The sequence below is a fragment of the Rhinoraja longicauda genome, chromosome 20, assembly GCF_053455715.1.
Source record: "Rhinoraja longicauda isolate Sanriku21f chromosome 20, sRhiLon1.1, whole genome shotgun sequence".
In the NCBI taxonomy this organism is placed as follows: Eukaryota; Metazoa; Chordata; class Chondrichthyes; order Rajiformes; family Arhynchobatidae; genus Rhinoraja; species Rhinoraja longicauda.
Window position 1 is genome coordinate 3,409,187 of NC_135972.1, and position 15,124 is coordinate 3,424,310.

At 53.3% G+C, this 15,124-nt stretch overlaps 1 protein-coding gene across 4 annotated transcripts in view; it reads right to left on the reverse strand.

Moving 5' to 3' along the window:
• The window catches only part of syn3 (synapsin III), a 149,016-nt gene that overhangs the window by 108,779 nt on the left and 25,113 nt on the right, over positions 1 to 15,124 (reverse strand). For all 4 annotated transcript variants that reach the window (XM_078416752.1, XM_078416753.1, XM_078416750.1 and 1 more), the window contains exon 3: positions 7,725 to 7,782. In XM_078416752.1, the coding sequence (XP_078272878.1) occupies positions 7,725 to 7,782 (58 nt within the window). The remainder of the gene's footprint in view (positions 1 to 7,724; positions 7,783 to 15,124) is intronic.

The window sequence follows — 15,124 nt, forward strand, 5'->3', positions numbered from 1 at the left end:
ATTCTGCTCCGATCACTTATGAAGCTGTGCATACGTACAGAGCACATTGTTAAAATGGGAGAAAGCATCTAGAGTCATAGTCACACAGCGTGGAAACAGGCCCTTCAGCCTGCCTAGTCTGCATTGGGATGTGGGAGGAAACCGGAGCACCCGGAGGAAACCCACGTGGTCACGGGGAGAATGTGCAAACTCCACACACACACACACACACGGACAGACAGACAGCACCTGAGGTCAGGATGGAATGCAGGTCTCCAGCATTGCCTGACCCGCTGAGTTACTCCAGCATTTTGTGTCTACCTTCGAGTCTGAGATGATTGTTGCTTCCTGGGAAGCCGGTGTTATGCGCGGATATGCAGTGTAATCCGTGTACAGACACGGTGGTGCAGCGGTAGAGTTGCTGCCTCACAGCGCCAGATACCCGCTTTCCATCCCGACTACGGGTACTGTCTGTACGGAGTTTGTACGTTCCCCCAGTGACCTGCGTGGGTTTTCTCCGGGTGCTCCGGTTTCCTCCCACACACTCCAAAGACGTGCAGGTTTGTAGGTTAATTGGCTTGCTATAAATGTAGAACTGTCCCTAGTGTGTGTAGGATAGTGTTAGTGTGCGGGGATCGCTGGTTAGTGCGGACTCGGTGGGCCGAAGGGCCTGTTTCCGCACTGTATCTCTAAAGTAAACTAAGCTAAACCCAATGTACCACACTCCGACATACATCCTATTCATTATTCTGCCAGGATGGAGAATCTGAACTTTAAGACAACTGCACTGTAACTGGCAACATGGCAGACCAAGATAATAGATGGACAGACTTCAAAAACAATGGATAAAAACCAGATTACTGAAACAACTGCTTCCATATGTTGGAGGCTCGCTACTGTCCGCTGAAGCTTTTGATGTGGGAGTAACCAGTCTTCCACAGTGACTGCTCAATGTCCTGGCATTAAGCACGTCTTGTAATATAGCCAAGAACTCAAGGACAAGTCAAACAGCAGCAGCAGCAGCATCAGAACAACCAGCCACTCTGATCCTCTCCGCCTCTCAATAAAGTCATCCACGGCCTCAACTCCACTCTCCCACTCTCCAAACTGCAGACGCTGCGGCACAAAAAAGGACAGAGTGCTGGAGTAACTCAGCGGGTCAGGCAGCATCTGTGGAGAACATGGATAGGTGACGTTTCACAGAGTGCTGGAGTAACTCAGCGGGTCAGGCAGCATCTGTGGAGAACATGGAGAAGTGATGTGACCCGGAATTTCTCCTATCCATGTTCCCCAGAGACGCTGCCTGACCCGCTGAGTTTAGACTTTAGCGATACAGCATGGAAACAGGCCCTTCAGCCCAACGAGTCCACGCCGATCAGCGATCACCCTGCACACTGACACGATCCTACACACACTAGGGACAATTCGCAGAAGCTAATTAACCTACAAACCTGCACGTCTTTGGAGTGTGGGGGGAAACCAGAGCACCAGGAGAAAACCCAGGTGGTCACGGGGAGAACGTACAAACTCCATACAGACAGCGCCCGTAGTCGGGATCGAACCTGGGTCTCTGGCACTGTGAGGCAGCAGCTCTACAGTGTGTCATTTTAATGTGAAACAGCCCTGATCCATGGGGGCATCTTGGCCAGCATGGATGTGGTGGGCCAAAGGGCCTGTTTCCATGCTACATTCACTGTGTGACGTTCTGCCCACACATCATTCCTACTAAATTCTGAATGCCCCCGAGCTGCAAACAATCTCAAACCATTTAAGATTCCTTAATGCATGCCAAAGTTTGATTATGTGGTTACAATCCCGTCTAACATATGCACCTGCCCAATAGTTTTTAATCCCTCCAAAGGAATTGGTTACATTAGCAACGTGAAGAAACCATGGTGGCTATCTTGGATGAAGGCACAAATTTCAAACGACATCTTTAAATGAACCCTGTCACAATACACAGTGCATCGCACCCTGCTGCGTATGGGGCTGCACACGGAGGACCAACAGCATATTGGGCAGGTGGGCATTATGTTTTGGCTCACAAAATGCAGGAGTAACTCAGCAGGTCAGGCAGCATCTCAGGAGAGAAGGAATGGGTGACGTTTCGGGTCGAGACCCTTCTTCAGACTAATCGCAGTCGTCCTGGTCGTAAGGTATGGGTGGTTTAACAGGGACATTTAATTAGTTGCATTGAACAGATGTCTTTGAGCCAGCTCTGCCTCACCACATAAAACATCCAAGATTGCGGGTGATGGAGGGGTTGTGACCAGACCGGGCACACACCACATGACTGCAGTGAATGATCGTTGGGGTTTGGCAGTCTGGATTCCGTGGTATAATTACCCCCCCTCTCTCTGCAGTGCGTGGCAACTGGGCTGGGAGAAGTCACGCACAACGGTTCAATCCCACACACCCTCCCCACTAAAGGCAGCTCATAAAACAGGGGCCCAACCTTCAGACACAGAGTAAACAGGATGTGGGCAGCACTGTCTCATTAAGACAAACACATGTCGTACATTTCCAATTAGACCGCTTCAGGTTCACATCATTGAAGGACCCATCTGTCCTGCTCATTTAATGAGGAACAATGAACCAGGGCAGTTCTTGGAGCAGGAAGGACATGCAGATGCTGGTTTAAACCGAAGGGAGACACAAAATGCTGGAGTAACTCAGCGGGACAGGCAGCATCTCTGGAGAGAAGGAAGGAGAGACTCAAGAAGAAGGGTCTCGACCCGAAACATCACTGGTTCCTTCTCTCCAGAGATGCTGCCTGGCCCGCTGAGTGACTCCAGCATTGTGTGTCTACCAATGCCAGGTGTATGTCTGTTCTCCAGTACTCTCCCCATCCCATTTTCAAAGGATGAAAATGGTTAAAAACTGTGATAATGCTATTCAGTTTAGTTTATGTGTACCGAGCGAGGTACAGTGAGAAGCTGGTTTTTGCCAGCTAACCAGATGGTGGAAAGACCGATTACCATCGAGCCGTCCGCAGTGTATAGATGAAGAAGAGTCTCGACCCGAAACATCTCCAGAGGTGCTGTCAGTCCCAACAGCACGTTCCAGGCATCTACTACCCTCTGTGTAAGAAAACTTGCCCCACACATCCCCTTTAAACTGTGCCCTCTCACCTTAACGCCGCGCCCTCTAGTCTTTGGCATTTCCATCCTGGGTAGAAGGTGTAGGCAGGAACTGCAGATGCTGGTTTACACTGAAGATAGACACAAAGTGCTGGAGTAACTCAGCGGGACAGGCAGCATCTCTGGAGAGAAGGAATGGGCGACGTTTCAGGTCAACATCTGAAGAAGGGTCTCGACCTGAAACGTCACCCATTCCTTCTCCCCAGAGATGCTGCCTGTCCCGCTGAGTTACTCCGGCATTTTGTGTCCATCCTGCAGAGAAGGTTCTGACTGTATATTCAGACTAAATTCCAAAAGAATTCAAGGTGTGGGCTTTGGGACTCATGGAGATGGACTGCCAAGACCCTGCCTCCTAAATCCTCTTTGGCAGTAGAACATTTCCACCCCTCCCCATTCCCCTATCCACTTCTGCTGCATGTTTGAGCGACCAGACCTGAAGTGGCCCCGATAACAAAAGCAGAAAGAACAGCACAGTCCAAACCCAATCGCAACAAACACCCTGAGAAAACGGCTCAATGCACTCGACATTCCTCAACGCACCAAGCCCATTTCATCAAAAGGCTCTCCAGAAAGAATGCCCTGTGATTTTCAAGAAACCGTAGCAGCTGAGCTTGGGAAAGGCTTTGCAATTGCAAAGCAGAAAGAGACACAATGTCAGGAAACCCTCAATCAAGCTTGCCCTTCAGTCGTTCCTGACTAATGCGAGCAGCTTTCAGGTGAGAGGGGCAGAGTTTAAAGGAGATAGTTCAGCTTAGTTCATGTCACTCCAAAGACGTGCAGGTTTGTAGGTTAATTGGCTGGGTGAATGTACAAATTGCCCCTAGTGTGTGATGGATGGTGTTAGTGTGCGGGGATCGCTGGTCGGCGCGGACCCGGTGGGCCGTAAGGGCCTGTTTCCACGCTGTGTATCTAAACTAAACGAAACTATTAAAAAAACCTAAACGTGTACCGAGGTACAGCGAAAAGCTTTTTTGTTGCGTTCTAACCAGTCAGCGGAAAGACTGTAAATGATTACAATGGAGCCGTCCACAGTGTACAGATACAGGCTAAGGGAATAACGTTCAGTGCATTCAGGGTAAAAGCCAGTAACGTCCGGTTAAATATAGTCCGAGGGTCTCCAAAGAGGTAGATAGTAGTTCAGGACCGCTCTCTAATTGTGGCAGGATGATTCAGTTGCCTGATAACAGCTGGGAAGAAACTGCCCCTGAATGTGGGGCAAGTTTGTTTTAGACAGTGGTGGGGGCCTGGAACGAGCTGCCAGGGGGGGTGGAAGCAGGTACGATAGTGACGTTTGAGAGGCTTTTACACATACACATGGATACGCAGGGAACGGAGGGATATGGATCACGTGCGGGCAGAGGGGATTAGTTATCTTAACATAACGTACAGCACGGACATTGTGGGCCGAAGGGCCTGTTCCTGGGCTGGACTGTTCGATGTCCAATGAACAAATAGTTAAAAACACTCACAAACAAATTGTGTAATTTTAGCAATCGGTATATTGTATAAAATACAACTACGCAGTGCGAATAAACGATACTGTTTGCAAACTCAGTTACTGGTAACGCTTTGTGTCAAGTCTAGAACCGTGCAATTGGCCAGCATGCAAGGGGTTAATTTTCTTTGTAATTAATCTGTGGAAGGAAAACATCCCCTCACTGAAGGCCTACCCTCTGAACAAATCGCAGCCTCCAAAAGGCAGTCAGCATCACCAGAGCCCCTCACCACCCTGACCACTCCAGCCGCCAGGAAGAAGGTAGAGGGGCCTACGAACCGTGACCTCTAGTTCAGGAACAGCATCTTCCCAACAACCACCTCATTAGTTTACTTTAGTTTAGTGTAGTTTAGAGATACAGAGCGGAAACAGGCCCTTGCGGCCCACCGAGTCCACGCCGACCAGCGATCCCCGCACACTAACACTATCCTACACACACTAGGGACAATATTTTTTTACCTTTACCAAGCCAATTAACCTACAAACCTGCACGTCTTTGGAGCGTGGGAGGAAACCAAAGATCTCGGAGAAAACCCACGCAGGTCACGGAGAGAACGTACAAACTCCGTATGGACGGCGCCCGTAGTCGGGATGGAACCCGGGTCTCCGGCGCTGCATTCGCTGTAAGGCGGCAACTCTACCGCTGCACCACCGTGACCGCCCTCATGTATCGCCATTCCCTTTATCATGTATCTATGGCTCGATTGTAATGTGTGTGGGAAGGAACTGCAGATGCTGGTTTAAACCGAAGGTAGACACAAAATGCTGGAGTAACTCAGCGGGACAGGCAGCGTCTCTGGGTGGAAGGAACGGGTGAAGTTTCGGGTCGAGACCCTTCTTGGTTAATTTGCAGGTTAATTGGCCGTCTGTAAATTGCCCCCTGGTGTGTAGGGAGTGGATGAGAGAGTGGGGATAACATAGAACTAGTGTGAATGGGTGATCGGCGTGGACTCAGCGGGCCGAAGGGCCCGTTTCCACGCTGTACCATGTGTATTTACGGTACACATGATGATAAACTAAACGGAAAGTTCACCGGCAGCTGGTACAATTAAGGTTGCCAACTTCCTCACTCCCAAATACGGGACAAAGGGTGACGTCACCGGCCCGCGCCCCACGTGACCTCACCCAGCCAGCGGCCACGTGCTCCCGGCCCGGGCGGCCGCCATTGGTGGAGCGGGAGCACGTGGCCGCTGGCTGGGTGAGGTCACGTGGGGCGCGGGGCGGTGACGTCACCTTGTCCCGTATTTGGGAGTGAGGAAGTTGGCAACCCTACTAACACGGGGCAAGGGCGGACAAAACTAATTTAGCCCAAAGTACGGGATGTCCCGGCTAATACGGGACAGTTGGCGAGCGTAGGTACAATGCTTCTGCCTGGGGAAGGGGCTGGATTGTAACGTGATAGACCCAGGAGCCAGCAGCTTGGCCCTTGTGAAAGGTTCGCTGCTGAGTGATAATTTGTTTTTGACAAGATAGACACACAGCTTAGCTTGAACAGCGCGGGCTTTGTCAGAGGTACCTTGCCTGGCTCACCACCCCGCTCACCACTAATAACATTAGCTTTGTGCCGAGACCCATTCGACACACCCACACCCCCATGTCACAGAGCCGCGGGGAGCAACTGCACAAAAATATTGACTTAAAGTGGACATCTTGAATATCTAACACTGTTTACGCTCAGTGACAAGGAACCCATTGAGCTGGGAACACTCAGGGACTGCAGTGTTGAATTATTCTGCCCTATCTCAGAATCGCAACCAGGATAAAGATTCCGACAGTTCACCACACCAGGCACGGTGGCGCAGCGGTAGAGTTGCCACCTTACAGCGAATGCAGCGCCGGAGACCCGGGTTCCATCCCGACTACGGGCGCTGTCTGTGCGGAGTTTGTACGTTCTCCCCGTGACCTGCGTGGGTTTTCTCCGAGATCTTCGGTTCCCTCCCACACTCCAAAGACGTGCAGGTTTGGTTCCCTCCCACACTCCAAAGGTTTGTAGGTTAATTGGCTTGGTGAACGTGTAAAAATTGTCCCCAGTGTGTATAGGGTAGTGTTAATGTGCGGGGATCGCTGGGGGTGAGCGGGGGAAGGGGGGAGGGGGGTGGGGGTGAGGGGGGGAGGGGGATGGGGGGAAGGGGGGAGGGGGATGGGGGGAGGGAAGGGGTGGAGGGGGGAGGGGAGAAGAGGGGGAGGGTGCGGAGGGGGAGGGGGAAGGGTGAGAGGGGGGAGGGGGGGATGGGGGATGGGGGATGGTGGGGGTGAGGTGGGGGAGAGGGAGGAAAGTGTGCTGCACCAATGCAGGAGAGGTTTGGGCCCAATGGGTCTCCTTGGTCTAGTTAACCTACAAACCCGCACAGTTACGTCTTTGGGATGTGTGGGAGGAAACCGAAGCACCTGGAGGAAACGCTCGCGGTCCACAGGGAGAACGTACAAACTCCACACACAGGCAGACAGCACCCGTGGTCAGGATGGTCCCTGGTGCCGTGAGGCAGCAACTCTATCGCTGTGCGTCCATGGAGCGTGGAAAGTTCATGGTGATGCTGGAAGTGATGCTGAGGAAACTGGAGATGTTTAGGAGTCTGGGACCAGAGGACACAGCCTCAGAACAATAGGATACACCTTTGGGACAGAGATGGGAGGAGTCTCTTTAGCCAGAGGGTGGTGAGACATGTGGAATTCACTGTCACAGACGGCAGTGGAGGCCATGTCAATGGGAAAATATAAAGCGGAGATTGATAGGTTCTTGGTTAGGGTTGCCAACTTCCTCACTCCCAAATACGGGACAAATGGTGACGTCACCGCCCCGTGCCCCACGTGACCTCACCCAGCCAGCGGCCACGTGTTCCCCGCCCGGGCGGCCGCCATTGGTGGAGCGGGAGCACGTGGCCGCTGGCTGGGTGAGGTCACGTGGGGCGCGGGGCGGTGACATCACCTTGTCCCGTATTTGGGAGTGAGGATGTTGGCAACCCTACTAATACGGGATAAGGGCGGTCCCGTACGGGACAAACTAATTTAGCCCAAAATACGGGATGTCCTGGCTAATACGGGACAGTTGGCGAGCCTAGTGTTGAGTAGTTCAGGTGTCAGGGGTGACGGGGAAGTGAAAGTGCACTGACCTGCTCCAAACGTATCTCATAATCCTCCAACACCTTCTTTCCACGGAAGTATTTGGACCTGGGGAGGCAAATGAGAGGAATGTCACTCATGGGCTGGGCAAGTTACCTGATGTACCCCAGCTCACATCAACATCGGTGAAGGCCAGAATTACACAGAGCAGCACAGCACAGGAACGTGTCAGCCCACAATGTCCATGCTGAACATGATGCCAGGACCAGTTCTTATCTGAATATAGACACAAAATGCTGGAGTAACTCAGCGGCTCAGGCAGCATCTCAGTTTAGTTTAGTTTGGAGATACAGCGCGGAAACAGGCCCTTCGGCCCACTGCGTCCGTGCCGACCAGCAATCCCCGCGCACCAACACTATCCCACACACACTTTTACCAATCCAATTAACCTACAAACCTGCACTTCTTTGGAGGTTGGGAGGAAACCAGAGATCTCAGAGAAACCCACGCAGGTCACGGGGAGACCGTACAAACTCGGTACAGACAGCGCCCGTAGTCAGGATCGAACCAGGATCGCTGGCGCTGTGAGGCAGCAACCCTACCGCTGCGCCACCGTGCAGCACAGAACTCTGATCTAAATATATACACAGAGTGCTGGAGTAACTCAGCGGGTCAGGCAGCATCTGTGGAGAACATGGATAGATGACGTTTCACAGAGTGCTGGAGTAACTCAGCGGGTCAGGCAGCATCTCTGGAGAACATGGATAGGTGACGTATCGGGTCGGGACCCTTCATCAGACTCTGATTTGCTGGAATGAGATCCATATCCCTCCATTCCCTGCACATCCGTATGCCAATCCAAACAAACATGTAAACACCACTATGGTATCTGCTGCCTCCACCACCACCCCTGGCAGCGTGTTCCTCCCTGCTTGCCTGCCCATCGTCATCTGTTGCCAGCACTGATGTGTCCTGGTCTTACTCTGCTTCTCGTTCCTCCCTCCCCAACTCCCTACAATCAGTCAGAAGGGTCCCGACCCAAAACACCACCTATCCACGTTCTCCAGAGACACTGCCTGACCCGCTGAGTTGCTCCAGCACGCCATGCCTGCCCTCACACACAGGCCTGGCTGTCTGTTCCAGGTCTCACAGGGTCGGACTGAGCGAGGATTAAGATTCTTTGCGGGACGTTGGCAGCATTGGAGGCAGCTGGCCAGGAATGAAGGGGAAGCTAATTGGAATGCGGGGCATGGTGCCTGTGATCTTGTTTACCACAATGGCAGTCGCAAGCAGCACAGAGACCTACTTAAAATGGTCATCGTGCACAAGGGCTCTCTGCAGCCAATGTCCAACGGCATCTGTGAGGCAACCAGATTAGCCTTTCACAAAGCAACCTCAAACAATGTTGACATCACCACATCTCTGCACTGTGGGTTGAACGAGGAATAGTCTTACATTGTTTGTACCTGTGTTCAGAAGTTGCAGGAGCAGAATGAGGCCATTCGGCCCATCAAGTCTATTCCGCCATTCAATCATGGCTGGTCTATCTCTCACTCTCAACCCCATCTCCTGCCTTCTCCCCAAAACCCCTGACACCCCCACTAATCAAGGATCAACATCTCAACCCAAAACATCACCCATTCCTTCTCTCCAGTGATGCTGTCTGACCCGCTGGGTTACTCCAGCACTTTGTGTCTCTGGATGTAAAATATGTAATCTGAACTGAACTCCATCACTGCAGAATGTTGGTAGTGTGACTCGGAGATGTGAGAATGTAGAAGGCTTTCCTCACATCAAGGAACTGCTCCCTCCCCTGACATCAGTCTGAAGAAGGGTCTCGACCCGAAACGTCACCCATTCCCTGTCTCCAGAGATGCTGCCTGTCCCGCTGGGTTACTCCAGCACCTTGTGTCTACCTTCAAGAATCTCCGTCTCCAATCTTCATTTTGAACAAATGTTTCTCTTGGTCATTTCACGGATGTCAACGGCATAGGATGAAGACTTCAGCAGATTGTGCCTCAGAGTTCACATTAGGCAGGCTCAAGATGTTTTCACTTTATTATTGTCACGTGTACCGAGGTACAGTGAAAAGCTTTGTTCTGCATGCGGTCTAATTCAGTCAGATAATACTATACATAAAAAGATCCAAGCCAAATTCAGGCACAGAAATGATACACAGACAGACAGCCCCACAGTTTAAGAATAAGGGGTAGGCCATTTAGAACTGAGATGAGGAAAAACTTTTTCAGTCAGAGAGTTGTGAATCTGTGGAATTCTCTGCCTCAGAAGGCAGTGGAGGCCAATTCTCTGAATGCATTCAAGAGAGAGCTAGATAGAGCTCTTAAGGATAGCGGAGTCAGGGGGTATGGGGAGAAGGCAGGAACGGGGTACTGATTGAGAATGATCAGCCATGATCACATTGAATGGCAGTGCTGGCTTGAAGGGCCGAATGGCCTCCTCCTGCACCTATTGTCTATTGCCCATTGTCACCTGAGGTCAGGCTGGAACCTGGGTCTCTGGCGCCGTGAGGTAGCGGCTCTACCCGCTGCAAAATGCTGGAGGAACTCACTAGGTATTCGCAAAGAAGAGCAAAGCAGATCTCCGCTGTATCTTTGGCAGCATTTATCCTCCATCAACACCACCTAAAGCCCAGCGTAACTCAGAGGATCAGTGGACACAGACTGAAGAAGGGTCTCGACCCAAAACGTCACCCATTCCTTCTCTCCAGAGATGCTGCCTGTCCCGCTAAGTTACTCCAGCACTTTGTGCCTGTCTCCGGTGTAGACCAGCGCCTGCAGTTCCTTCCCGCAACTACTACATGGGCACTGGTTATCTCTTTCATTGTTAGCTGTGGCAGACTGCTGTTCTCAGAGCAACGGTCACATTCCTACATTACAGGCTTAGAGTTTATTATTGTCACATAGAGTCATCGAGTGATACAGTGTGGAAACAGGCCCTTCGGCCCAACTTGCCCACTCCAGCCAACACGTCACAGCTACACCAGTCCCACCTGCCTGCGTTTGGCTCAGATGTTGGGGATAGTCCCAGCCTCAACCACCTCCTCTGGCAGCTCGTTCCATACACCCACCACCCTCTGTGTGAAAAAGTTACCCCTCAGATTCCTATGAAATATTTTCCCTTTCTCCTTGAATCTGTGTACTGAGTACCTGCACACCTACCGAGGTACAGTGAAAAGCTTTGCTTTACCCAGGGTGGGGGAATCAAGAACCAGAGGACACAGGTTTAAGGTGAAGGAGAGAAAGATTTAATAGGAACTTGATTGGGAACTTTTTCACTCGGGGGATGATGGGTGTATGGAATAAGCTGCCAGAGAAGATAGTTGAGGCAGGGACGATATATAACATTTACAAGTCACTTGGACAGGTACATGGACAGGACAGGGTAAATGGGGCATCTTGGTCGGTGTGGACCAGGCATTGGTTTTGTCCTTTTCCACTATTATTGTTTGTTTTTGTGTGTACATGTGTGTTTGTACGGGTGTGTGTGTGTGTACATGTGTGTGTGTGTGCATACGTGTGTGTGTGCATACGTGTGTATATGTGTGCGCTTGTGTGTACATGTGTTTGTACGTGTGTGCGTGTGTACGCGTGTGTACATGTACGTGCGTGTGTACATGAACGTGTGTGTGCATACGTGTATGTGTGCACGTGTGTGTGCATGTGTTTGTACGTGTGTGTGTGTGTGCGTGCATGTGTGCATACGTGTGTATATGTGTGTGTGTGCGTGTGTGTACATGAGTGTGTACATGCGTATGTGTACGTATGTGTGTGTGTGTGTGTGTGTACGTGCATGTGCGAATGCGTGAGTGTGTGTCCGTATTTGTGTGCGTGTATACGTGTGTGTATGTGCGTGCGTGTGTACAGAAATGTTTGTGTACGTGGGCATTTATATATATATATATATAGGTAAGTGTGTGTATAATGTATCTATAAGGAAATAACTGCAGGTGCTGGTACAAATCGAAGGTATTTATTCACAAAGTGCTGGAGTAACTCAGCGGGTCAGGCAGCATCTCAGGAGAGAAGGAATGGGTGACGTTTCGGGTCGAGACCCTTCTTCAGTATATGTATCTATGTGTATATATATGTGTATGTATACACACACACTTGTTTTTGTGTTTATCGTCTTGTTTACATTGTGCACTGTGGTGCTGCAGCAAGCAGCAATGTTGTTGTTGTATCTGGGACCTGTGACATCCTTGTTGATGGAATGTCGGTCACGTTCTTACAGATGGGAGCTGCGAGCTGATGTCGGCAGGAGAGGCTGCACTGCTGGGTGCCAGTGCACTGCTGAGTGCCAGTGCACTGCTGGGTGCCAGTGCACTGTTGGCTGCACTGCTGGGTGCCAGTGCACTGCTGGGTGCCAGTGCACTGCTGAGTGCCAGTGCATTGCTGGGTGCCAGTGCACTGTTGGCTGCACTGCTGGGTGCCAGTGCACTGCTGGGTGCCAGTGCACTGCTGGGTGCACTGCTGGCTGCACTGCTGGGTGCCAGTGCACTGCTGGCTGTGCAGGAGTGCAGAGCTCCCCATCCAGTGGTGGCAGCCAGCAGTGCAGACTCTCCTGACTGCGCACGCCACTCTCAGCTCCCATCCATCGCACGCATTCACAGTGAGACAAGGCCACCTGTTGGCAGACACACATCGCTGCAGGGATAGGGGCCCTTCAGCTGCTCAGTTCACAAGGAACTCACAACAGGGGTTGCCAACTATCTCACTCCCAAATACGGGACAAAGGGTGACGTCACCGCCCCGCGCCCCACGTGACCTCACCCAGCCAGCGGCCACGTGCTCCCGCTCCACCAATGGCAGCCGCCCGGGCCAGTACCCAGGCCTCCAGACCTACACTGTACGGGCCTACAGTGTCCGTGCCTACAGCGTCCGGGCCTACAGCGTCCGGGCCTACAGCGTCCGGGCCTACAGCGTCCGGGCCTACAGTGTCCGGGCCTACAGCGTCCGGGCCTACAGTGTCCGGGCCTACAGTGTCCGGGCCTACAGCGCCCCCCCCCCCCACCCCCAACCCTAATACATAGGTTCAAGGTGAAGGGGAAAAAATTTAATAGGAATCTGAGGGGTAACTTTTTCACACAGAGGGTGGTGGGTGTATGGAACAAGCTGCCAGAGGAGGTAGTTGAGGCTGGGACTATCCCAACATTTAAGAAGCAGTTGGACAGGTACATGGATAGGACAGGTTTGGAGGGATATGGACCAAAAGCGGGCAGGTGGGACTAGTGTAGCTGGGACATGTTGGCTGGTGTGGGCAAGTTGGGCTGAAGGGCCTGTTTCCACACTGTATCACTGTATCAACTAGGGGTGCCAACTATCTCACTCCCAAATAAGGGAAAAGGTGACGTCACCGTCCCACGCCCCACGTCACCTCACCCATGCTCCCGCTCCACCAATGGCGGCCGCCCGGGCCAAGAGGCGGGTTGCTATGCAACCTCTGTTAGGCAGCACCCAGGCCTCCGGACCTACACTGTCCGGGCCTACACTGCCCGGGCCTACAGCGTCCGTGCCTAGTGTCCAGACCTACAGCGGCCCCCGGGCCTACACTGTCCGGACCTGCAGCAGCCTCCGGACCTACACTGTCCGGGCCTGCAGCGTCCGGGCCTACAGCTTCCGGGCCTACAGCGTCCGGGCCTACAGCTTCCGGGCCTACAGCTTCCGGGCCTACAGCTTCCGGGCCTACAGCTTCCGGGCCTACAGCGTCCGGGCCTACAGCTTCCGGGCCTACAGCTTCCGGGCCTACAGCGTCCGGGCCTACAGCTTCCGGGCTACAGCATCCGGACCTGCACTTCCCGGGCCTACAGTGTCCGGACCTGCACTGCCTGGGCCTACAGTGTCCGGACCTACACTTCCTGGGCCTACAGTGTCCGGGCCTACAGTGTCCGGGCCTACAGCGTCCGGGCCTACAGTGTCCGGGCCTACAGTGTCCGGGCCTACAGCGTCTGGGCTTACAGCGTCTGGGCCTACAGCGTCCGGGCCTACAGCGTCTGGGCCTACAGTGTCCGGGCCTACAGTGTCTGGGCCTACAGCGTCTGGGCCTACAGCGTCTGGGCCTACAGCGTCTGGGCCTACAGCGTCCGGGCCTACAGCTTCTGGGCCTACAGCTTCTGGGCCTACAGCGCCCCCCGGCCCTAAAACGGGACAATGGCGGTCCCGTACGGGACAATCCAATTTATCCCAAAATACGGGATGTCCCGGCTAATACGTGACAGTTGGCGAGCCTAGTGCCAACGCTGCGTGTCTCACCTGTTTGTGCTTCCCAGTGTAGACTAGAACCTCTCATGACTTGTTCATGATGGTAAAAGGGCCATCGGAGGCTGGCTGGCTGCCAGGTCGTGCAGTCATTAAACGCAATCTCCCCACTGGGAAATCACTGTGAAGATGCAGGCCTCCCTGGCTAGCAGCACTGCCAATATACACTGCCTCAGCAACACAGTGTGACTGTGGTGTCTCACGGCTGCTCCAGGCCCTGGAGTATAGACTGTGATCAGGACCCAGCACGGAGCTATTCTGCCAAACTCACTACTAAAATGATCATTTGGAACCCCACAGGATAGCTCACTTTACTTCCCCCACTGCGGGTTTCATGGTCAATACTGTGAGCGCAACCACCATTGAAAACAGCAACGACAACAATAGACAATAGACAATAGGTGCAGGAGGAGGCCATTCGGCCCTTCGAGCCAGCACCGCCATTCAATGTGATCATGGCTGATCATTCTCAATCAGTACCCCGTTCCTGCCTTCTCCCCATACCCCCTGACTCCGCTATCCTTAAGAGCTCTATCTAGCTCTCTCTTGAATGCATTCAGAGAATTGGCCTCCACTGCCTTCTGAGGCAGAGAATTCCACAGATTCACAACTCTCTGACTGAAAAGGGTTTTCCTCATCTCAGTTCTAAATGGCCATTTAGGGGGAGGATGGGGAGAGAGGGGGAGGGATGGGGGGAGAGGGGGGGAGGAGGGGGGGAGGAGGGGGGGAGGAGGGGGGGAGAGAGGGGGGGAGAGAGGGGGGGAGGATGGGGAGAGAGGGGGAGGGATGGGGGGAGAGGGGGAGGAGGATGGGGAGAGAGGGGGGAGGATGGGGGGAGGAGGGAGGGAGAGGGGGGGAGGATGGGGAGAGAGGAGGAGGGATGGGGGGAGAGGGGGGGAGGATGGGGAGAGAGGGGGGAGAGGGGGAGGGATGGGGGGAGGAGGGAGAGAGAGGGGGGGAGGATGGGGAGAGAGGGGGAGGGATGGGGGAGAGGGGGGAGGATGGGGAGAGAGGGGGAGGGATGGGGGAGAGGGGGGGAGGATGGGGAGAGAGGGGGAGGGATGGGGGAGAGGGGGGAGGATGGGGAGAGAGGGGGGAGAGGGGGAGGGATGGGGGGAGGAGGGAGGGAGAAGGGGGAGGATGGGGAGAGAGGGAGAGGGATGGGGGGAGAGGGG